Source organism: Typopeltis vanoorti, chromosome 4 (genome assembly GCF_054136105.1).
Source record: "Typopeltis vanoorti isolate ZY-2024b chromosome 4, IOZ_Tvanoo_1.0, whole genome shotgun sequence".
Lineage (NCBI taxonomy): Eukaryota > Metazoa > Arthropoda > Arachnida > Uropygi > Thelyphonidae > Typopeltis > Typopeltis vanoorti.
Genome location: NC_143552.1, coordinates 44,354,189 through 44,380,787, shown reverse-complemented (window position 1 = coordinate 44,380,787; position 26,599 = coordinate 44,354,189). Strand labels below are relative to the sequence as shown.

At 38.3% G+C, this 26,599-nt stretch overlaps 1 protein-coding gene across 1 annotated transcript in view; it reads left to right on the top strand.

Moving 5' to 3' along the window:
- Window positions 1–26,036, top strand: part of LOC150107269 (cGMP-specific 3',5'-cyclic phosphodiesterase-like) — a 453,449-nt gene extending 427,413 nt beyond the window's left edge. The window contains exons 21-22 of the mRNA XM_090391769.1: window positions 2,119–2,183; window positions 25,261–26,036. Coding sequence (XP_090247895.1) covers window positions 2,119–2,183; window positions 25,261–25,407 — 212 coding nt within the window. The 3' untranslated portion in view covers window positions 25,408–26,036. The remainder of the gene's footprint in view (window positions 1–2,118; window positions 2,184–25,260) is intronic.
- Window positions 26,037–26,599: the final 563 nt, after the last annotated feature.

Genomic DNA, 26,599 nt, shown 5'->3' with positions numbered 1-26,599 from the left:
GATGTGTTGAATGAGAAGGTGCATAAGGTTTGTTTTCCTGGAGGTTGAATGAGCAGTTTGATTGAAGCATTGGATAGGAGGAATAAGTGAGCAAAAGAGTTGACTGATAGTGGTAGTCGAAATGAATGATTTGGTTAAGAATCAGGAGAATGTGATGTTGGATATCATGAGATTGTTGAGGAAAGTAAAAGATAACAACATGGTAGGAAAAGTAATCAATATGTTGCTCAGGTATGACAATGATGAATTAGGTGGCAAGTGAAGATCTTAAATTATATGCAAGCAGTGAGGAGAAAGGAGTGCATTTTGTGAAAGTGTGGGATGGTTTTGTTGTGGGTCAGTTGGAAAGACTGTTACTGAAAGGGAGAGTAATCACTGCAGTGAATAGAAGATCTGAGGAAGTAAGTGGTTATGTGGAAGAGCAGGGATGTAAGGTAGAAGAGCTTGCAAATGGAGAGGGTAGTGTGAATGAAGAGAATGAGAGGATAGGAAGATAACATAGGGAAATGGGGGTACAGGCTGCACTGGGGGACACTGAATGTGAAGTGTGCATGCTGGATTTAGAAGTCAACATGTGAGTAGACAAGAAAAAATTGAAATGGCCTGGTTTATGAGGTGAGTAGGTCTGAAATGAATTGTAGGATTGGCGGTGATAGAGAGGAATGATCATGGAACGTTATGGAGAAGTCACATCCAAGAAGTGGTGTTCATGGGACATATAGAACTGGAAATGAACTATTATGTTTGTCATAAGTGCAAGAAATAGTCAACATAAAGGGAATGAAACTGTTGCATTTATCAACTTCATTCACTTAAAAATTGTTGGAGTAAGTAAGACATGCTTGGATGAGGATTGCAACCTGACAGGAATAGAAATGGAGAGATATGATGTTCATGAGGACAGACAGGGCAGAAAGGCAGGAGGAGTGCTGTAGTGTGATTCGTCACTCCATAAAACAGCTTTTCAAGCTTCCATGTCCCACTATACACATCTCTTTGCACTGATGACAATGATGCTGCATGTTGGTTCGGGTAATGCAGGGCTTGCTTATTGTAGTCCTACCATGGAAATTCATGTTGTGAGCCTCAGTTCTGAATGTTTTTGTACAGAGTCATGTTCCAGTCGATGCCGGGAACTCCAAATTCGTGTCGGCCGATGAAAGGCAGTTTTACATATTATCCTTTCTAAGTCTACTATCTCTTTTCTAGAGTCTACTATCTGCTATCTACTTTCTAGAGTCTATTGTTGACCTGGGATGGCCCAGTTTGTCAACAATTTGCCACGAAGATAGGCCTTCAACATGGCATCCTATCACAGTGCCTCTTTCAAATTCTGTCAGTTCTCTTCTCACAGCCATTTCACCCAGACACAGTTGCACTGACTTGGGAGCATCATATTCCTCTAATTTACACCAGCTACAAACATGTGACTCGTAACATGGCATGATGCACCTTGCCCATTGGGGGGGGGGGGTGTCTGTTAACTTCTTTCCAAATAGTGTATGAGTAGAGCAGGTGCTGTAAGTTTGCAAGAAAACTTAAATTGGAAAGTGAGTGGGTTGCCAGTTCAATGTTGCAAAATGTAAGGTTTTAAAATTCAGAAGGCATTTGCAGGGATATCTTTGAGGGTCAAGGACCTAAAATTTTAGGGAAATAGTTCTAAAATTGTGAGGACAGCACAGAGGATTATGGAAGTAATGTAGACAGTTGATGTATAGAAATAATGATTTTGTGATACTTTCAACATTTAGATGCTCCATCCTCCAGCATGCAAAAATATTCAGTAAAGATTAGCCTTATTTATTTATTGTATTTTTATCCTCTTATTGCTGGTAGTTAGGTAAATGTGTACAATGAAAAAATGCAAAGTGGATACATCATAAGTTGTGAAACACTGCTAACAGATCTTTGAACATGTAAATGTTTTTTTTTGCATATATTATGTCCAATACTATTGGATGTAATATAGGCATTGGGTAATGAAAAAATATTCGATAGTCATGCAATGCAAAAATATCTATTACATCTAAAGACTATACTCTACAGTATACTTTATTTATAATGCTCATATTTTATGATTAGCATGGATTTATTACACATTCTTATGTTTATATTCAGGTACCATCAAAATAGTAGAGAACTGCCATCACAGTCAAGCAGTAGAAATGGAACAGCTACCTCAGGTACAAGCATCATGAGTAGGTTGTGGCTTATTTTTTCAAAATTTTGTTTTCACTCACTAATAGATATGTATGTCATAATTAATTGTTGTAAAGTTTATTATTTGTATACTGAATACTCTGCTTAACCTCCCTACCAGCTGAGGTGGATGAAATAGTGAGACCAAATTGCACTTCTTATCCATGTTATTCAACGGTTGTTACAGAATCGTATCCAGATTTAGCTGGACATCCATAGATGTCATGGTTGGTTGGGGGGGGGGGTAATGATAAAATCTTTAATGACAATTAAATATTATATAAAATAAAATATTTAATTGTCATAAAATAGTAAGGTTTTCTGACAGTTAAAATAATAACTGGTTTTCTGACAGTTTTCAATTACCATTGTCAGTTTATTAATGTTACAATACAAATGTATATCGAAAAATTTCAGAAAAAACCTGAAAACAAACTTATATCAACTTCTTCCTTGTCTTCCAGTGAGGTTCGATGCCTGTCATAGCCAAATAATTTGGTTTTATATAAAAAAATGCCAATTGTTGCAAGTTTTTTCACTTGGTTATACTATAAAATAAATATGCCAAGAAATTACTATTATTAACATTTGACCTCCATGGAGTCAGAGACTCATCATGGGAGGTCAGTTTTGCACACACTATTGCACACAATGCTCATCCAACTGTGCTTTAAACTGATTCAACGTGTCTACACCCACAACACACTCAAGCAATGCATTCTGCTCACCCACCACTCTCCATGCAAAGAACCTACTCCTCACTCCTCTGTTCACACCCTTCTTATACAGTTTCCAGCAATGGCCTTTTGTTCTACTCTCCTCTACCATTCTATGAAAAATCTCTTCCATCTCGACCCGATAACAATCCCTGACTAGTGTATATGTCTCAGTCATATCCCCTCCTCTTCCTCTTATTCACAAGGCTCTGCAACTTACATTGTCCTTGTATTCCACATTTCAAACACCACTGACTACCTTTACCTTTGTGAATCTCCTCTGGACCTTTTCCAACATATCCTCATCAACATGAAAACCCAGTGACCAAATCTGTGCAAAATAATCCATATGAGGCCTGATCAAAGCCTTATACAATGGAATCATAACCTCTCTATTTCTGCATGTCAGGGCTTCTGCATTATTGCCAGTATTCGATGTGATGTTTTCACAACTTGTGCAATGTGGCCCCTGAATTTCAGGTCCTTGTCCACATCACTCCTAGATCTCTTATCTCCTTTACTTCCTTTAAAGTTTCCCTACCAAGTATATACTTTGCATTCCATTGCTGCTTACCAAATCTAAAAACCTTACACTTTGCAACATTGAACTGACAGTTTCAGTTACCTGCCCATTCATGCAATCTATTCAAGTCCTCTTGTAAGGCAGTGACATCTGCTTGACACTGCATGGCTGTCCCCAATTTTGCATCATCTGCAAACAGCTGGTTACTAGTTAATCCCAACCCAATATCATTAACATACAAACTGAACAACAATGGCCCCAAAACTGATCCCTGCAGCACACCACTAGTGATGTTTCTGTTTTGGGATACCACACCCCCATATACAACTTTCTGATACCTATCCGACAGCCAGTCACTGATCCAACTAAGAAGTCTGTTATCCAATTCCATCTGTTTCAATTTATTTAAGAGCTTGTCGTGTGACAGTCTATCAAACGCCTTGCCTTTGCAAAATCTAAGTACGCCACTGTATATGTATCTTCCCTGTCCAAGGCATTTGTCACCTTGTTATAGTGCATAAGTAAGTTAGTGAAACATGATCTCCCCCTTAACAAACCCATGGTGATAACCACAGAGAATACTGCTGTTATCAACCCATTTCTGTATCCTACTTCTCACCAATCTCTCCAGGACCCTCAACACAACTCCAGATATACAGAACCTATAATTTGAAGCTACAGCCTTATCACCACCTTTATGCAATGGAGCAATTTTACCCTCCTTCCACTCCCTTGGAACCTGTGCTGTTGTAAGACTGTTATTAAACAGACATGCCAATGTTACTGCCAATTCCCTGGACCATTCCCTTAAGATTTCTGCTGATATGTCATCAAATCGTATTGCCTTATTGACATCAAAGTTATTTATTTCCTCAAACACCTGCTCACTCGCAATTAAGCTATCCCCTCCTATGTCCTCTACACTTAATTTCCTCATGATTCCACCCTGATCAGGATGAAACACCCTAAAAAGTCGATCACTTAATACCTCAACAATCTCTTCTGCAGCAGTTACCATTCTACCACTTTCATCCCTTAACTTCATCTTACCATGATCATTCTTCCTTCTACTTGCCACATATCTAAAAAAACTCTCTAGAGTTTTATTTAAATTACGGGGATATTAAATCCCACATTATTTCAAAGTCGAATAAGAAACTCAAAGATTGGAATCAAAGAGTTTCATGCCGAATATAGTAAACTATAAAAGTTTCAGAGGATTGTAGCGTAAGCTAAAGCACGTAGTTCAACACTAGGGCAACTCATTGCAAAGGTGGGTAAAGTTCTGATCACTATTCTTAGTATTACTCATAATGTAAAACCCACCTCCTAGGACATATATGGTGAACCTATGGGACGCATGCCAGAGGTGGCACATCCGAGAATTTTGCTGGCATGTCAACAATTTACAGGTGATATCCTTTTATATGCTTATAAATTATTCAACCTTTTTTTTTATAATTGTTACAATACATACAAGTTAAATTTTGTTTTATACCAGAGAGCAGCTATGACGACGTGCATATGATTGGTGCGGTATTAATAAAAGATCGCGTGACCTAAAAACAAGGGCAACCCACAATTGTTGAGTTGAAATGCTAATTCTCTTCAACGAAATTCCATAACATCTGAAACTGTTATAACAACATTCACAACATGTTTCTTTGTTTTAACACGTTCACGACGGGGTGTCGTTTATCGTTCTCACGGAACTTCTCCTTACTGGCAGGCTCAACTCACACAAAGGTTCAACCCTTGGTTGAATTTTATTTCTGGCTGTTCTGTGTAGCTCAGTGGATGTGGTGTTTACACACCACGGCACTTGGTTTCGAGTCTAGTCGGCGACAAGAGGAAATTTTTCTAAGCCTTTTTTCGACTGGTTCCCGAGTTAGTCGATCTCTGGAATGGGCAAGCGGGTTTTTCGTCCTGTAAACTCAAGAAAATCGACTGTAGAACCCACATTATTTCAGACATTAAATATATTGTGTTAGGGTTAGGGACCACGAGATGGCGGCACATTTGAGCCGTCTCTCTTCACTGTGTACTGCTTAATTAGTGATAGCCTTGGACCATCTATCTCTGATTGGTACCAGTGGAGATTGAACTGCCCACTCAGTCTCCAAAAGTTAGATAGGGCTAAATGGCCTCGCCTACTCCCCGTATACGGGAATAAAAAGGTGTTAGCTGATTTTTTTTTTTTTTTTTAAAACAAACACTTATTTCATGTAATTGAAAAATTGGACAATAGTTTTTAGTTAGATACTGTGTTTTGGTGCAAAATATGGTTTTGCTTGAATCTTTACAGCATAGTTTCTGTGAGAGGGGACATGTGATTCATTAGTTAGTGCCATTTTCATTCCAGCTGTCTGTAATTTGTTGAGAAATATATTACACAGACTGCAAAAGGCTCTGTACCTTATTCAGGGATACAATAAAACTACTTTTTTTGCATTTGCAGTATAATGGCCGTTGGGGAGGGCGTGTTGTTATCTGCGGAGAGCGTGTTACTTTCGCCTTGACGTGATCATGTTTAAACATTTTCGTGTACGAGGTATATGCAAAACTTTTTAATGTCGTTTTTCATAAAGTAAAATCAGAGGTGCCAGTTTTACGTCGGGACGAGTTATTTTCAAGTAAATACGGTCAGCGTTTCGCCGACAAGTTGACATCCTTCTACTGCTTCCCCCTGCTCAGCTGACATCTATGGTGAGTTACAATGCATAAATATTTTTCTCACTACCGTTTTTTTTTTTTTTTTTTTCCAAACCAACATCATTAAAATCAATTTAATAATACAATAATCAATTTTATGCTGAATAATATTATAAATTTATATATAAATAAATATTTTAAATAAAATATAATATTATTTGTAAAATTTATAAATAAATAAATTAAATTAGATTAATTTTCTATTAATTTTTCCCCTATTAAGAACTGCACGGCACGTCAGCAACTCGATTGGTAAATTTTTGGCACAAGCACATAAAAAGGTTTGCCACTACTGTCCTAGGAGATGTATAATGTTATACATTATGGTGGAAGGTCACTACCCAGACCAGTTTCAACCTTTATTGAGGTCTCATCAGTGAGCAGGTAGACCAGGTAATACTGACGTTATAGCAAAAAGAACTTATGTACTTTGCTATACGAGTTGTCAAAAAGGTGCACCCAGTCGAATTTACAATTAAGACAGGGTACATGTGGAATTACCGGGCTGGAAAGTATGACAAGCTTAGGTGTGTGCTTGGCTCAATGCCATGGTATGTGAAACTGCAAGGGTTGGATGTTGATAGTGCATGGGAGGTGGTTAAGAACTGTTTGCAGGAGGCAATGGTTGACTGTATACCAAGAGTCCGAATAATAAATCAAGTAGGGGTTAAATGGATGAATAACACTATTAAGCTTGAGCTGCAAAAAAAGAAACAATTGTGGTGGGAATTTAAGGAGAAGGGTGACCATCAGGCGCAGGAACAGTATAAAGCTCAGGCCAGGATGGTAACAAGGGTGGTAAGAAAAGCAAAAGCAGATTACGAAAGGAAATTGGCCACGCAGGCTGAAGAGAATCCCGAACAGTTTTTTCAATATGTTGCAAGTAAAAGGGAAAATGCTCATGGTAGAATGATCTTAAAAAATGCTGAGGGCAGGGAGGTAACCGAATCAGTCGATATTGTGGAATTACTGAGCGAGCACTTTGCAAGAGTATATCATCCAGGTGGTGACTTTGCAGGAATGGAAGAACCAACAGCTTATACTGGAATTGTGATGAATGAAGTAGAGGTAACTAGTCTATTACAGAACCTCAAAGTCAATACATCTGTGGGATTGGATGGTATACCAGCTCGTGTCGTACGTGAAGCGGCTAAAGAATTGTCAGTGCCCTTGACCATTTTGTTTAATTTAAGCCTCAGGACTAGGTCAGTCCCAAGGGGGTGGAAAGAGGGGTAAATAGTTCTGCTGCACAAAGGTGGTTCCAAGGCTGCTGTTGAAAATTACCGGCCAATCAGCATAACAGGAATCATTATCAAGGTCTTAGAGAAAATAGTCAAGAGGAAAATACAAGATTGGGTAGAAGAAAATGGGATACTGTATCGGGGATAGCATGGTTTTGTGAAGGGTAGGTCATGCCTCAGTAACTTGCTCACGTATTATAACACAGTGACAGCTGAACTGGATAAGGGTAATGGGTTTACAGTGATTCTACTGGACTTTGCTAAGGCCTTTGACAGGATACCACATGGAATTCTAATCAGTAAATTGCAGCATATGGGAATGGACATAGGGTTGGTGAGATGGATAGGAGGGTGGTTGACGGAGAGATATCAGAGAGTGGTTTACTCAGAAGTAGAGTCCACAAGACGGCCTGTGACTAGTGGTGTGCCACAAGGATCTGTTCTTGGACCACTGCTGTTTAATTTGTTCATAAATGATATAGGAAAGGATCTGAGAGGAACAGTTCATTTGTTTGCGGATGATGCGAAGTTGGGTAGGGCAATAGTGAATGCAGATGACGTCAAAATTTTGCAGGATGATTTGGATAGATTGGAGTCTGGGCTAAGGAGAATGGATGTCAATTTAATGTGGCAAAATGTAAGGTTATGCATTTTGGGGTGAAAAGATTGGCGGCAGTTTACTGCATTGGTGGAACCGTGCTCCAGGAAATTGATGAGGCACGAGATTTAGGAGTGTTGGTGGATAAGGAATTGAAATTTAGGGGACACATTGCAAAAGTGGCCAAATCAGCTCATCAAATCACTTGGTTGCTGAAGAATACGTTGACATGCAGAGACAAGCAGGTTATTGTTCCTCTGTATCGAGCCTTGATAAGACCCCATCTCGACTACTGTGCTCAGATTTGGTCACCTAGGTTTCTTCTTGATCGGGAGGAGGTGGAGAGGATCCAGAGGCGAGTGACCAAGATGATAGCAGGTCTGTGGAATGAACCTTATGAGAACAGGTTGTGGATTTGTGGGTTGCAAAAATTGGTTGATAGGCGGAGGAGGGGAGATATGATTGAGACATTCAAATTACTGAAGGGTTTCTATAAAATTAATTCAGAGGATATTTTTGAGAACAGGGCTGGTTGTGGGAGGACTAGGGGACATCCATGGAAACTGGGCAAAAGTGTGGTTAGTATAGGTGTTAGAGCTGGGTTCTTTACTTTTAGAGTAGTGAATGAGTGGAATGCGCTCCCTGAGTCTGTGGTGGATGCTGTGACAGTGAATGAGTTTAAGGCGAGATATGATAGATACTGTATGAATGTCGAATAGTTGTGATGAATATGATTTGGGGCCTCCCTCGATGAGTCTAATGACTCCCTGGAGTTGCCGTAATAATAGTAATAATACATTACTTAAATAAGGAGATGGGTTTTACATTATGGGTAATACTAAGAATAGTGAACAGAACTTTACCCACCTTTGCAACGTGTTGCCCTAGTGTTGAACTATGTGATTTAGCTTACGCTACAATCCACCAAAACTTTTATAGTTTACTATATTTGGCATGAAACTCTGATTCTGATGTTTGAGTTTCTTATTCAGCTTTGAAATAATGTGGGATTTAATATCCCCTTAATTTAAATAATGTTACATCGCTGAAGTCAAGCCTGTTGGCTCTTTTATTTAAGTAATTTATGGGTGCACTTTTTTGACAACTCGTATAGCAAAGTACATAAGTTCTTTTCGCTATAACGTCAGTATTACAAGGTCTACCTACTCACTGATGAGACCTCAATAAAGGTTGAAACTGGTTCGGGTAGTGACCTTCCACCATAATGTATAACATCATACATCTCCTAGGAGATGGGTTTTACATTATAGGTAATACTAAGAATAGTGATCAGAACTTTACCCACCTTTGCAACAATTTGCCCTAGTGTTGAACTACGTGCATTAGCTTATGCTACAATCTGCCGAAACTTTTATAGATTACTATATTCGGCATGAAACTGATTCCGATCTTTGAGTTTCTTATTCGGCTTTGAAATAATGTGAGATTTAATATCCCCTTAATTTAAATAATGTTACATTGCCGAAGTGAAGCCTGTTGGCTCTTTTATTTAAGTACTCTCTAGAGTTTACTTTGCCTGACTTGCGAATTTCTGCTCATATTCTACCTTTGTTTTCCTTACTGAGTCACTTTCCTGGCTTGTTCTTTATACTCTTCATGTGACTGATTATTACTATTATTTATTTTGTACTTCCTCCAAAGTACTTTCTTTTTCCAGATTTCATGCTTAAGCTCGACATTCATCCATTTTACACCTGCCTTATTCAGCCTTTTGGCCTTTGGAATACATTCACACATTGATACTGTTATGTATTTCTTTGTCAATTCTCATGGAGCATTTATTTCCTTACTTCTCAACTCCTCATTCCATGTTATAGCTCCGAGCTGTCCCCTAGGCTTGTCATAATCACCAGCCTTATAATTCCACATATGTCCTTTCCTCACAAAAATTTGAATATGTTTAGCCACAACCCAGGTGATCACTTCATGATCACTCTCATCAACTGGAGGAAAGTGTGAAACCCCACTCACAGTTACATCCTCTGATGAACTGATCAGATCTAAAACTCTCGATTCTCACATGCCCTCCTTTATGTGCTGCCTGAGATAGTTATCACTCAAGAACTTAAGAAGTTAATTTTCCTTATTCCCAAATGCTATCTCTTCATTCCAATCTATACCACCATAATTAAAACCACCCATAATAATTACACCTTCCTTTGTTCACTAATCAAAGTTGTTTTTACATTTCTTCATCACCACCTTCCACGTTCCCAGGCCTATAGCAACATCCAACTAAACATGTCTTCCTCTCAACCTCCATGTTACACACACACTGCCTCATAAACATTGCCACTATTTCCTGCTTTCATGTCTACCTTATGTGGACTTAATTCCCCTACTATCATCAGCAGCACTTTCCCTCCCTTCTTGCCCTTTCTATCCTTGCGAAAAATGGAAGTACCCTTCCATTTCTATTCCCGTTATGATGTCATCTTCATTCAACCATGTTTCACTTATTCCAATGATTTTGGAGCAAATAAACTCAATCACATCGAATCAGTTTCAAAAAGTCAGTGTCAGCAAGCAATGCTATTTGACTTTTGCGGTGCTTGCCTAGTAGAGCTGATACCAACCACTTGGCCACTCAGGCCGGTGAATTGAAAATTATACTGAAATATTTGAAAAAAATTAAAACTTCAAAATATACAAAGTGTGTTCAAAAAAAGACCGAACTTTTGTTATAAAGACTTTATTGCTCATTTTACAACATTTTAAACACTGTACCCTTCAAAGTAGTCTCCCTCTACTGGCGATGCACCATTCCTAGCATTTCGTCTATTGTTACAATGCTTCCTGGAATGCACTTTCTGTGATGGCATGCAGTTCTCTTATCACATTTTTTTGAATCTCCTCTATGGTTTGGAAGTGACGTCCTTTCAAAGTGGTTTTAAGTTTGGGAAACAGGAAAAAGTCTGCTGGGGCTAAGTCTGGAGAATATGGTAGATGAAGCACAACGGATGTCTGATGTTTTGCCATATAACTGCAGATGAGGAGCGATGCATGAGCTGGTGCATTGTCGTGGTGCAACATCCAAGTCTGGTTTTCCCACAATCGATTCCTCTTTCTGCACACAGTATCCCTCAAACGCGCTAAAAATTCCTGGTACAACCACTTTGTTTACCATCTTACCACGTGGTACAGATTCATAATGGACAATGCTTTTCCAATTAAAAAACACAACCACCATCACCTTGATCTTTGACTGACTCATCCATCGACGTGTAAACTACTTATAGCACTGCATTTGGCTCATACAGTCCTCCCCATATGCTTGGTTAGGCAATTGAAATGTCTCTGCAAAATTTTTACCAAATTTGCAGCAAAATTTCACAGCATTGTTCTTCAAGATCTTTCATTGTCACTTTGTTAATAATCTGACAAACAGCTTGTGCACGTGCTTACTTCAGCGGCTGTAACTCGACCAATAATGCTCATAGCAGAATGAGGGAAATAGCAGTTGTTTTCAAAACCTGCTGCTAGATGTGCTGAGTAGCCACAGCGCACTCTCTGTGCTGGTTGGGCATGCTATTTAAAAAGCTCAGACTTTTTTTGAACACCCCTTGTATATACTGAAGAATATGCACCCTTCCAATGCAGAAGGACTATGGTCAAACAAATTTCCACCGGATGCACATGCACCAGATACAGCTCATGTGAATGTGTTAAGGAGGATGTGATAGACATTGTGTGAACAATGGTTAGTGCAGGTCAACCACGATAAATCTTCAGACTCCATATAGTTGCCTGGATAATAGTATTAATGTCCACCATGTTTGAACTAGCTTGCTTACCTTTACCTTCCTCTAGTATAGAAGGAAATTATTCCAGCCATGTGCAGTATTTATATAACAGCATTTACTGCTGTTGTCTAAATTTTCTCTTTAATAACTGTGAATGCTGTATTCCTAATGAAAACATAATTTTGGGAATAAATAGAGATAGACAAGGTGAGATTCTCAAGTGACAGTGCTGAAGAATACTTTTCATATAGTTTCTCCAGTATGGCTATTACTTATTTCAAAGAAATAATTTGCAGGAACTTTATTTTTTTATGTTTCCTACCCACGAACAGTAATAAACCTATAGTACATGAGTACTGTAGGTGGGCTACAGTACTCGTGTATAGTAGCTCACCTACATTTTTTTAATAAATAAATAAAAAATAAGTAAAAAATAAATAAAAAATTATTTATTTATTTTTTACATAATATGAAAACTGCTCAAAAAATCGAACATGGAACTTTTTCAAGCCTCTGCTAAGTGGGGTGTTGCTCTCACACCGGGCAATGAAATTCACTTTCCCCTAAAGACAACCATAAATATCCATGCCTATGGTGGAATTTGAACCCACAGCCTGTTGGTTAGAGAGTGGATACTCTAGGCATTCAGCCAACCATGCTGGCAATGTTATTATTCTTTCATTTTTCTATTCTTATCCTTTAAAAGAAGAACTTTGGAGACAACTTATTTTCTCTTGAAAATTGAGTATACTGGTGCCTATCTTTGTAGCATTCAATTAGTTCATTTAGCCTTTCTCAGTGAGACTAAAGTATTGAAATCATTTTTAAGCAGAGTGGCTATTGAAGATACAAAGATCATTTATAAATTATTATTATTATTCCTCTATGGAGTCAAAAGACGCATCGCTGGAGGTCCTTCCTAGGAAACACAAACTCCATCATACCACTCCTTGAACTCATTGACCATTCTCGCTCTCACCACTCTATCAGGCAATGCATTCCATGGTTCAACCACCCTCCATGCAAAGAAACTACTCCTCACCCTCTTGCTCACAGCTTCCTTTTGTAACTTCCAGGGATGGCCCCTTGTCATCACTCCTTACCACTGTTCTAACAAGCAAAAGAACTCCCCAGTGTCAACCTTGAACACCTCTCAACAGTTTAAAAGTCTCAATCATATCACCTCTCCTTCTTCTATCAACCAAACTCAGTCCACATTCCCTCAGCCTATTCTCATAACTAACATTGTACAGTCCTGAAACCATCTTTGTTATCCACCTCTGTACCCTTTCCACAGTTAATTTATCCCCTTCAAATCCTGGGGACCAAATCTGAGAACAATAGTCTAAGTGTAGTCTGATCAGGGTCTTATACAACAGAATGATAACTCTTTTATCTCTGCAGGTCAGCATTCTTCTCAGTATTGCAACAATCCTCTGTGTTACCTTCACCACCTTTGCAATGTGTCCCCTGAATTTCAGGTTTCTATCAATCATCAACCCCAGATCTCTTGCCTTCCCTACTTCCTACAGTACGACTCCTCCAATAGAGTATGAAGTGTCCCATCGATGTGTCCCAAACCTCAAGACCTTACATTTTGCTGCATTAAACCAATACCCCCATTCATTTGTCCATCTGTCTAGTTCATTCAAATCCTCTTGCAGGGCTGCCACATCTGCACTAATACTAATAACCTTTCCCAGCTTCACATCATCCACAAACAACTGAATATCCTCCCCTGCAATCTACTGACAATGTCATTGATATAAAGGTTAAACAATATAGGTCCCAGTACTAAGCCCTGTGGGACCCCCACTTGTAACCTTCTGCCTTCTTGATGCTGCCCCACCATACACAACTCTCTGATACCTATCGGACAGCCAATCCTGAATCCAGTTGACCAACCTGACATCCAAACCCATGTGCTGCAACTTAAATATCAGCATATCATGTGGCACCCTGTCAAAAAAATGGATTGCTCTGTAATCTTGAGAACTCATCAATAGTGGGAAGCAAATTTTCTCATGTTTTTTCTTCAATAATAGTTTCTGTTTTAAAGACAAAAAATCTGTCAAGTGGCATGTTTGTTTCTTTAAAGGTGAAAATCGTTTAGTCTTCTCCATAAGAATTCTTATTATTCATCTTAGAAATTGAATATAAGCCTCACGAGTTGTTCCATTGTTAATAAATAACATGAAGCAGATTTAACTTATGTCTATATTTTTTTATTAGTATAAAATTTTCATCCTAATATCAAGGGCATCTTCAGCATGACTTTCAAATTAAACAAGTGGAATAGAAACTGGTATATTCAACAATGGCACATGATGTAGAGCATGAAAACAGGAATTATATTAAGGTTCTAGCAAAAATAACTTTAACAAGATTTAATAATAAATAAAAAATATAATTAAATTCAAGTTAATTCTGGAATTTGTAAAGAACTATTTCCCGTAAGAGGGATAATTTAAATCCATCATTTCAATATAGATTTCATTGATGTGTCAAGGTCTCACAACTCTCTTTGTATAAACGTTCCAAGAAATTATTACTTTTATTGAGAACCTTAATTTTCTTTCAAAAGAACTCAATGCCTGGTGGTGATGGGGGTGCTTCGCAAGTTCTGGTTTCTTTGGCTCATGGAGCTTAACATAATCTAAATGTTCATCATGCAGTATGGCTGCAGATCTACCTGTTTGGCTAAAATATGATAATCCACACTAGCAAGGAATTTGATACACTCTAGGGTGAGCTAAAGGTTTATCTTTAGCTGAGCCTAGAAAATTAGATATCTTGTTGATAGGATGGAAAGATGCTTGTAGGCCAATGGATCTAAGTAGTTTGGCTATACCTTCTGAGATGCCTTTAACATAGGGAATGGTGACACGATGGACCACCTCTGTATCGCTATTTTGATGAGAGGCAGATGACAAGGACTCTATAATTATTAATCATTTTGTTGACATATGATTTGGTAAAGCCATTAGTAATATATAGTAAAACGCAGAGATACTAACTGATATATTATCAGTTAGTATAGCAATTGTTGAATGAAGGTTTTTTTTTTTCCTTGTTAAAGCATCTGAAATAGCTACTAATCTAATATGTAATGCAATATACGGCTTAATCTTGAGAGAGAGAGAGAGAGAGAGAGATTAAACTAATGCATAGCTTAATCATGGGAAAGAAAGAAATTAAGCTGTATATTAAAGCTAGTTAGGATTTAATGCACTTTTTATTATTATTATTATTATGATTCAGGCCTCCATGGAATCAAAAGACTCGTTGTGGGAGGTCCATCCTAGGAAACACAAAATCTATCATACCACTCATTGACCATTGATGCTCTCACCCTCTTGCTCACAGCTTCCTTTCATAAATTTCAACGATGGTCTCTTGTCCTTCCTCCGTTCCACCAAGTGAGAGAACTCCCCCCATGTCAACCCTGTAACTATCTCTCAACAGTTTAAAAGTTTCAATCGTATCATCTCTCCTTCTTCTATCTACCAAACTCTGCAGTCCACATTCCCTCAGCCTGTCTTCATAACTAACATTGTACAGACCCGATACCATCTTTGTTATCCACCTCTACACCCTTTCCACATTTAATTTATTCCCTTCAAATCCTGGGGACCAAATTTGAGAACAATAGTCTAAGTGTGGTCTGATCAGGGTCTTATACAATGGAATGATAACTCTTTTATCTCTGCAGGTCAGCATCCTTTTCAGTATTGCAACAATCCTCTGTGAAGAGTATTGTTGCAATACTGAGAAGAAGAGGTGAAGGTAATATGACCCCTGAATTTCAGGTTTCTATCAATCATCAATCCCAGACCGCTTGCCTCTTGTACTTTTTCCAGTACGACTCCTCCAATAGAGTATGAAGTGTCCCATCGATGTGTCCCAAACCTCAGGACCTTACATTTTGCTGCATTAAACTGAAACCCTCATTCATTTGCTCATCTGTCCAGTTTATTCAAATCCTCTTGCAAGGCTACCACATCTACACTATTACTAATAACCCTTCCCAGCTTCACATCATCTTCAAACAACAGAATATACCCCTGCAATCCAATCCATTGACAATGTCATTGATATAAAGGTTAAACAATACAGATCCCAGTACTGAGCCCTGTGGGACCCTATTTGTAACCTTCTGCCTCCTTGATATTGCTTTCCCCTATACAACTCTGATACCTATCAGATAGCCAATCCTGAATCCAGTTCACTAACCTGACATCTAAACCCATGTGCTGCAACTTAAATATGAGCTTATCATTTGGTACCCTGTCAAATGCCTTTATAAAATTCAGCAAAAAAAATGGCTGAATATGCCTTTCCCTCATCAACCATTCTTGTCACTTTATTATAAAAGGCAATCATATTACTAAAGCAAGAACATCTCTTAACAAATCCATGTTGACTCTCACAGATAACATTACCCTCATTTGCCCAAAGTATAGTTCCTCACTAATTATTTCAAGATCTTAACAACTATTGATGAAACACAAACTGATCTATAATTTACACTTCCAGTATTCTGCCACCTTTATGCAATGGCACGATCTTACCTTCCTTCTACTGCTTGGGTACCTTTCCCTTAGCCAAACTTTCATTGAAAAGCCAGTTCAACAGAGCTGTTAATTCTTTAGTACATTCTCTCGAAACCCATGGCAAAATTCCGTCCAGTCCCACTGCTTTATTGGCATCCAGATTTATTATTATTATTATTATATTACGGGCAACTCCAGGGAGTCATTGGACTCATCGAGGGAGGCCCCAAATCATATTCATCACAACTATTTGACATTCATACAGTATCTATCATACCTCGCCTTAAACTCATTCACTGTCACAGCATCCACCACAGACTCAGGGAGCGCATTCCACTCATTCACTACTCTAAAAGTAAAGAACCCAGCTCTAACACCTTTACTAACCACACTTTTGCCCAGTTTCCATGGATGTCCCCTAGTCCTCCCACAACCAACCCTGTTCTCAAAAATATCTTCTGAATTAATTTTATAGAAACCCTTCAGTAATTTGAATGTCTCAATCATATCTCCCCTCCTCCGCCTGTCAACCAATTTTTGCAACCCACAAATCCTCAACCTGTTCTCATATGGTTCATTCCACAGACCTGCTATCATCTTGGTCACTCGCCTCTGGATCCTCTCCACCTCCTCCCCATCAAGAAGAAACCTAGGTGACCAAATCTGAGCACAGTAGTCTAGATGGGGTCTTATCAAGGCTCGATACAGAGGAACAATAACCTGCTTGTCATCGTATTCTTCAGCAACCAAGTGATTTGATGAGCTGTTTTGGTCACTTTTGCAATGTGTCCCCTAAATTTCAATTCCTTATCTACCAACACTCCTAAATCTCGTGCCTCATCAATTTCCTGGAGCACGGTTCCACCAATGCAGTAAACTGCCGCCAATCTTTTCACCCCAAAATGCATAACCTTACATTTTGCCACATTAACCTGACATCCATTCTCCTTAGCCCAGACCTCCAATCTATCCAAATCATCCTGCAAAATTTTGACGTCATCTGCATTCACTATTGCCCTACCCAACTTCGCATCATCCGCAAACAAATGAACTGTTCCTCTCAGATCATTTCCTATATCATTTATGAACAAATTAAACAGCAGTGGTCCAAGAACAGATCCTTGTGGCACACCACTAGTCACAGGCCGTCTTGTGGACTCTACTCCCGAGTAAACCACTCTCTGATATCTCTCCGTCAACCACCCTCCTATCCATCTCACCAACCCTATGTCCATTCCCATATGCTGCAATTTACTGATTAGAATTCCATGTGGAATCCTGTCAAAGGCCTTGGCAAGGTCCAGTAGAATCACTGTAAACCCATTACCCTTATCCAGTTCAGCCGTCACTGTGTTATAATACGTGAGCAAGTTACTGAGGCATGACCTACCCTTCACAAAACCATGCTGTCCCCGATACAGTATCCCATTTTCTTCTATCCAATCTTGTATTTTCCTCTTGACCATTTTCTCTAAGACCTTGACAATGATTCCTGATATGCTAATCGGTCGGTAATTTACTACAGCAGTCTTGGAACCACCTTTATGCAGTGGAACTATTTTCCCCTCTTTCCACCCGCTCGGGACTAACCCAGACCCGAGACTCAAATTAAACAAAATTGTCGAGGGTACTGACAATTCTTTAGCTGCTTCTCGTACAACCCGAGCTGGTATACCATCCAATCCCACAGATGTATTGACATTGAGGTTATGCAATAGACTACTCACCTCCACTTCATTAACCACAATTCCCGTATAATCTACTGGTTTATTCGTTTCTGCAATGTCACCACCTGGATGATATACTTTTGCAAAGTGCTCACTCAGTAACTCAACTATCTCAACTGATTCAGTTACCTCCCTACCATCGGCATTCTTTAAAATCAATCTGCCATGTACATTTTTCCTTTTACTTGCTACATATCTAAAAAACTGTTTAGGATTCTCTTTAGCCTGCATGGCCAATGTTCTTTCGTAATCCTTTTTTGCTTTTCTTACCACACTCGTCACCCTTCTGGCCTGTGCTTTATACCGTTCATGTGCCTGCCAGTCACCCTTCTCCTTAAATTCCCTCCATAGTTGTTTCTTTTTTTGCAACTCAAGCTTATGGTGTTATTCATCCATTTAACCCCTACTTGATTTATTATTCGGACTCTAGGTATACAGTCAGCCATTGCTTCATGCAAGCACTTCTTAACTACCTCCCATGCACTATCAACTTCTAGTCCTTGCAGTTGTACATGCCATGGCACTGAACCAATCAAACTCCTAAGCTTGTCATACTTTTCAGCCCGATAATTCCACATTTACTCTGTCTTAATTGAAAATTCTACACCTTTAGCCACCTCCCAAGTTAAGACCCTATGATCACTCTCACCGATTGGTGGCAATGTGGTCATATTTGTTACAGCCAAATCCTCAGATGTAATTACTAGGTCAAGCACTCTCTGACCCCTAGTATTTTCCATTACATGCTGTCGCAGATAGTTATCCCTTAATAACCGCATAAAATCCAGTTCCTTCCTCCCGTGTGTCCTCTCCTCACTCCAATCAATGCGACCATAGTTGAAATCTCCCATAATAATCACCCTCCTTCCACCCATTTCTTCTATTTGCTTGTGCATACTGTCACCACCATCTTTTCCATCACCTGGTCTATAGCAGCACCCAATTGTATATTTAGTTCTGCTAGCCACAATCTCACACCAAATGGCCTCAAATGTGCTCTTTTCTCTATCCTGCAATTCAACTTCTATTCTCCTTGGCTGGAGCTCATCAGCTATCATCAACAATACTCCTCCCCCCATTTTATTCACTCTGTCATTCCTGAACACACTATACCCATCACATTCAATCCCACTAGTTATATCATCTACAGTCAGCCATGTTTCACTAATACCTATAACCTGTGGTCTGGAAGTGCCAACCATGGCCAAAAACTCTTCCTTCTTGTTCCTAATACTCCTAGTATTAGTGTACATGAATTTAAGACCCCCATTAGCCCCAACCCTACCTTGATGCCTTATATTAACTATCCCACTCAGATTTGTTGTCCTTATTTGCTCTGGCATATTATATTGATTCTTACATTCAACTGCCTCCATAAGGACTGTATCTCTACTCCCCCCCCCTAACAAATCTATTTTCCCTGAATTTGCACATCCACTACATTCAGCAACACTTTCTCAAGTCTTCTTACACCGTAACCATTCAAATGCAAGCCATCCATCTTATATAGATCCTTTCGCCCATCAAACTCACTCCACACATCCACAAATTCCACACCACTCGTCATACATAACCCACGCATAAAGTCATTTGCAATTATAGCCCCCCTTTTAAACATTTCACTGTCATACCGTGGCAAAAGACTAATCATTCTAACTCTCTCACTCTTTTCTTTTGCTACCTCAAACAATTCATTCAGGTCTTCTATCATTTCCATTTTATCTCCTTTCAGATCATTCGTACCTGCCACAACAATCATTTCTTTCACCCTTTCCTGTTGCTCTCAAAAGTGATTTGAAACACTCTCCCCTTGCACTTCTAAACCTCAAACCTCTATCCCTCTATCCTAAGTGTTCATTGAACAACTCCGCTATGTCCTTTCCATCAATCACTCTATTCCCATTTTTATCCAACAATGTCATTCTTCCACAATCATTTCTCCTCCTACTGGCCACATAGCTAAAAAATTCCTTAGGATTTTCTTTGAATCTCAGGGCCAATCTCTTCTCATATTCCAGTTTGCCTTCCTCACCATACTAGTCGCTCTCCTGGCCTGAGTCATATTCTTCATGCATTTACTCTCCATCGCTCTCACTATATCTCTTCCATAACATCTTTTTTACCTGCAGTTCCTGTTTGATATTGTTTGTCATCCACTTTACACAAAATTGTGTTCTCTTCTTCACCCATGGTAACAGCTTGCTATTGCTGCTAATTAATTTCCCTTTTTCCCTTTTTCTTCACAATTTCCCAAACACTAATGTTATCTCCTTTCCAATTCCTCCCTCCATCTAACGTGTCTATTCATCTTCGAAGTTTTCCACATGGTCACTCTCTCTAACTGGGAGCAGATATGCCATCTCAGTTATAATCAGCTCTTTTGATGCTATGATCAAATCCAAAACTCAAAAGGAACAAAATTGTGTTCATTCTACTACATGTTGCCTAAGATATTTGTCTTTCAAGAATTGCAGAAATTCCATTCCCTTAATATTACATGCAGTTTCATCTTCCAATTTATACTGCTGTGGTTAAAATCTCCCATAACAATCTTCTTGCACTTGCCAAGCTCAACTGCCTAAACATCTCCTGCTCTTCACCCTTGGCTTGTAGAAAAACACCACTAAATATCCTGTCCTGCTCACCTCTAGCTCTCACCATGTGCTTTCAAAACCATTAGTGCTATTTCCCTCCAAATCCTCCACTCTGATAGGACATAAGTCATCACTCATCATAAGCAGTACTCCATCACTGTATTTTCCCTCCCTAACACTTTTATCAAACTGAAAAATGTAGCACAAAGCTATATATATATATATAGTGTAGCAAAAATCTACACTATATACTGATTAAAAACACTTGTTTTTAGCACAGCTCCAGTCTAATCCTATGTTCTCTCGCAACTCTAGCGAGATACTGATATTAATGCTTATAGTGTGATTTGTAAATTTCAATTCAATAGCCAACTTCTCCACTACTTAGAGTCCACCAATTAATCAAAAACCACTAGTATGAGTTCCAGCTCTATTTGCATTAGTTCATTCTAGATATTCCTTCAACATGATAGTTTAAAATGTTTATTTGAAGATGTTGTTAGTTTTTGCTATTATTGATTGTTTTCTTACGTTTAGTGTTTCATGGTATGCTAGAAATCCTCTCTCTTATCCTTACTCAACTCCGTTCAAAAATAGTTAGAAGTACCTACAAACACAGCAATTTATCTATCCTTGACCCCTCTGCCACTATAATCTGCTTTAGCTAAATCCTATCCCTTTGGTGGCCATTCCTTCGGTTGGTCATGAGTGCAAAGCTCAGCAGAGAGTCTGTCTCGGGCTAGAGTCAAGCCTCTTTGAATGCAAAATCTGGAATTAACTCCCTTTCAGAATTAAGAAAAATTTGTTTGATAATGCTGCATCATTTTATTTCCTATACAAGAGAAATCTCCTTGTCATGGAGTTAACATACAGACTATTTTATGATTCTAGAATCTAGCAAACAGCAATCCCAATTACAAATCCTTAACAAACTTATTCTACATGCAGTCATAGCCAATCCCCCCACGTTCAAATTCGTACAGGTTCTGATTTTAGTGAGTGGTGCATTGATTTTAGAGATCAAGCAACTTTATAAGGTAAAGAAAACATGAATGTTTATTCATTCTTTAGCTCGATGTACATTTATCAAGAGTTCACTTAACTGAACTGAATTGGACTTGCACGTAACAATTATTAACTAGACAAAATAGAACTACAATCAATACATCACATTATGAGACGATATCAAATTTAAGTTGTCCTGCTTCTACTCATGTAACACAATTAAGCTAGCAATTATCTCATTCATCTAAGGCTAACAGACAATGCACTTTTAGAGTTACAGTAATTTATCGATAGATTAAGTACTAGAGTCCTGTTACTAATTATCAAGTCCTCTCACATAATATATCAGCACCTTTCTGCACTTCAGCTTAGTTCAGAATACAATGGAACTAGAAAGATTTTTCATTACTGACCATCTGGTTCGTGCTGTTATCTTCTCCTGATCAGTCCTTTGTGAGCATGTGGCTTGTTACCTCATTCTACGGCCTGTTGTCTTTGGATATGACCCTCTAGTGACTGCGTTCACGAATCACCCTCTTGCCAATGTGGGGCAAGACTGCTCTGCCTGAACAGGTCCTCGTGATTTGGCATGAAGCGCCGGTTCTCGCTCTACCGTAGATATGCCTGGACTGGACCGCCGCCTGGTCGCTTAGATGCTACTGACCACTGTCCTTCCCGACCGTTCATGCCACTTCTACCGGTACCCAAAAGCCAAAGGGAGATGAAGAAAAAAAAAAAGAGCCTCGAGCCTGCTCCACTAAGCTTCTTATACCCCCATGTTTCTGCTCTCACCCTACCTCACTGATTCCGCTCAGCACCTAAGCCCCTTGCACTTGATACTATCTTCTCCACTTGGATGTCTCGCGTGCACCTTGGACCTCGTGACTGCCTCGGCTTATGTTTTTAAGGCGATTACTTCAATGTGAACTTCGATCAAACCTTTCCTGTTCTAATATAATTCTCACAAAAATCTGATTCCTTTCGATTATATATAGGACAGTTAACAATATAGCAAAACAGAGGGATTCATAAAACAAAGGACTAATACATTATTTACAATTTCAGTTATACCTATAAAATACTTCTTTAGGAAAATTTATTTGTATCCTAGTTAAATCCCAAATGAAATGTTTTATGACAATTTAAACCTTTTATTCAAGATTTAACAATGTGGACAGTGGATTTGGTTACAGCACACTGACCATTTTTCACTCAACTTCAGCATGCTAGTGGTGCAACTAACATGCTGTGAAACCTGCAATGAATGGGAAGAAGAAGATGAAATTTAGTGGATCTAATGAAAATGATAAGGGGAGGGGGGGAAGAGCATTTAAAGTTCTCGAAAATTACACTGAATGCTTGTTTCAGAAGAGGAGGGAATAAAAAAGTTTACATATGCTACTGATGTACACCCAACTTATAGTAGCTTAAATATCAGTTCTTCTATGTGTTAGATTTTCTTTTACAACTCCTTTTATAGTCCACAACTTGGACTCATTGAACCTGCTTCTCCTCTTGCTTTTTTATTCTGACTGCTTTTATGTTCTAGAACAGCTTTTCTCATAAAGTAATATTCCCCAACTATTGTAACCTTTTGCTCTTCAAATAAAAAATATTAATAACTTCCTCTCCTTCACTCTAGCCCCTCCCCAAAGCACTACTGTGGGGGGGGGGGGCTAGATCGTGTAGGTCCTGAAATCTTTCATGTGTGGGATATATTACAATAATCCCTCAGTTATCTGATCACAGTGGGAAATCAGGTTGCTATGTTAGATAATTGAAGGATCAATTAAATGGTACAATACCAGAAGTGTTGACACATATTAACTTATTCAAGGATTGGTTAACTGAAGGTCAAATAACTGAAAGATCAGCTTGTGTGTGTGTGTGTGTGTGTGTGTGTGTAGGGTACACATACATATATATTAACTTTGCCGACCTGGTTGGCCGAGCGGTATGTGTATCCACTCTCCAGCCAAAAGGCTGCAGGTTCGACTCCCGCTGTGGACATGGATGTTTGTGATTGTCTATGAAAATATTAATGGTGGTGCTGGGCAGTAGATGGCATTGGTGTAGATGATGCAGTTCGTTGTAGTTGGCAGATTGAGTGGTGGAGACAGAGCTGAAGAGTAGGTGCCTTCCCTCAATGAGTCATTGGACTCCCTGGAGGGATCAACTAATAATAATAATAATAATAAACTAGGTGCCCACAAGTGTTGCAATGCGTGCAGCATATTCTTTTCTTTTGCTTCTATTTATGGTTCAGATGAGCAGAAATTGTCAGGGGATCTTAAACAATAGAAACAACTATTTTTTTTCTTTTAAACGTCAAATGTTACTTTCTTAATGGTAAGTAAAGTAATTATTCTAACACATGTGTTGTGTCTCCATAAATTCTTCACTATGAAAGTAGAAACAACTAGATTTCAGAGTTTGGAATGGCTGCATGATGTTATGTGTAACACCTGAGAAGAATCTCTCTCAACTTCCTTTTAAGTCCAATTTGGCTGAATTTCCCGAGTGACCTTAGATAATGTGAGATTTGGTCGAAAATTAACTATATGACTGTGATGGGGAGCGAAGCCTGTGCAGATAGGAATCCCCTACTAACCCTTTCCCTTCATTTTAGTATGATATGGCTGAACTTATCAGAAGACTTTTTAGCAATATATGAAACAATTCCATTCCAAATTTTGTTGAAACTAAACAGTCTAACCTGTAGTAGGTCTGACTGCAAATTATCTGAAAAGCAACATGAATGATGCAACCTGTAGAGGTGTCTGCAGATGAAGACCCCCCCCCCTTCATTTTAGTTTGATCGAGAAACTGAAAACAATTCTTGTTTAGGAGTACCCCTTTTATGATGCCAGTGGCTTTTTACTCAATTTTTAGGGCATTACTGATGTTTTAAAGATATAGATAAATGAAGAATATAAAGAAGAAATAATTTTGGACATACCTTTGTAGGATGTTCCTGGTTGTCCTCTTATTGAGCAGCATCTTGCACATGTTGATGAACATTTATGTTATTGCTGAAGTATAACTAAAAGGAAGGAGGAGGGGGGGGGGATGGAAATGTGGAGATACAGAGATGTGGGTAAGACAAAGGTATATGAATTTAAAACCTGGCTAAACAAAAATAGGCTAAATATAGCCATAAAAATTAATGTTAATTTAGAGGCGTAACATGGAAAATTTTCCAGAAATAATATTTATGAAAAATATTCTTTTTTGGGGGATATTTACTATATTTTAGGTATTTTTCACTATATTAATAATTGGGTTTAACACTTCAAATTTGGTCAAATGTAGTGAATACCTATATCAAATAAAAGCAACAGACTGATAATATTCATAGCTCACATAATATTCTTTAATAATAATAATAAAAAAAAAAACTACATTTGATTGTATTCATTCTGGGTACGCAATGTTTAGTATCCACATTAGTCTATTATTGCCTAGCTGCATTCTTCACATAGCCTATGCTTTGTTAATGGAAGCACATAGTTAAATTTCAGAAGTCTTTCATATATTCAGAATCATAATTGAAAGCTATGAGCATAACATGAACTATTTTTAATTGCTTTATTTAAATCTAAATATCTCACTCTCCTTTTTTTTCTAGATAACATGTACAAAGAAAAAAAATCCCGTTCATATTGAAAAACAGAATAAGAAAAATCACATGAAATCCAGTAAGCTTTCCATGGATATAGCAAAATATGAAATTGAAAGGAAGAGATGTCAGAGTCAATTTTGCTGCTTAATCTAAGAAGAAAATTATCTGCAGCACTAATGTTTTCGGAAGCATGCATTATGAAATATTGTGAATCCAGGGCAGTTTAACTTGAATCATCAAGGGGAGACAAAAGCAATTCTTGAAAAATTAATTTTTATGAAAAAAAAAAAAAAAAAAAGATGTTATTTCTGATAAAAATGATGCAAGGATAATTTAATTTAAGAAACAGAATCCACTGGAAGTCTTAAATTATACTTCATGTGCTCTCTCATTTTCTTTTATTATTTGGCAATGTCTATGCAGGACAAAAACAAAAGATTAATGTATGTGATCTATTTATTTTCCACGAAAGTCATTTCTTGAGATGTTTATATTTGCTGCTACATCATACTAATCAAAGTGTAAATAAGTTTCCGTAAATTTCAGTTTATACAAAGTTAAGTTTTTTTTTTAAACATTAAAAGTTAACGTTTATCAGATACTGTAATTCATCTTTATAAATTTACATTTTTATCATCACTTTTCATCTGTATATCTTTAATATTACATTTTAAAAAATGTAAATTTATTTATTTTTATGTCAGCAGAAATACATTCTGTTACAATGTATATACTACTCGCCAGATAAAATACTTTCTAGCTCTAAAATTGATTCTCTTTCTTTATACATAAATAGCATGTTGCATGCACTATTTTTGGATATAATATTTCCAATCAGTACCTATTTCTATCATATTATCATAGATTTCTGTCACCAGCAGTGCATGGCAAATGCAGAATTACAGGAATATTTTTTTTTTAATCAGCTAACGCCTTTTTATTCCCGTACACAGGGAGTAGGCGAGGCCATTTAGCCCTATCTAACTTTTGGAGACTGAGTGGGCAGTTCAATCTCCACTGGTACCAATCAGAGATAGATGGCCCAAGGCTATCACTAATTAAGCGGTACACAGTGAAGAGAGACGGCTCAAATGTGCCGCCATCTCATGGTCCCTAACCCTAACACAATATATTTAATGTCTGAAATAATGTGGGTTCTACGGTCGATTTTCTTGAGTTTACGGGACGAAAAACCCGAGTTTACGGGACGAAAAACCCACTTGCTGGTGCCAGAGATCGACTAACTCGGGAATAGGTCGAAAAAAGGCTTACAAAAATTTCCTCTAGTCACCGACTAGACTTGAAACCAAGTCTTCCTTTGTGCGGTCAAGTGCCGTGGTGTGCA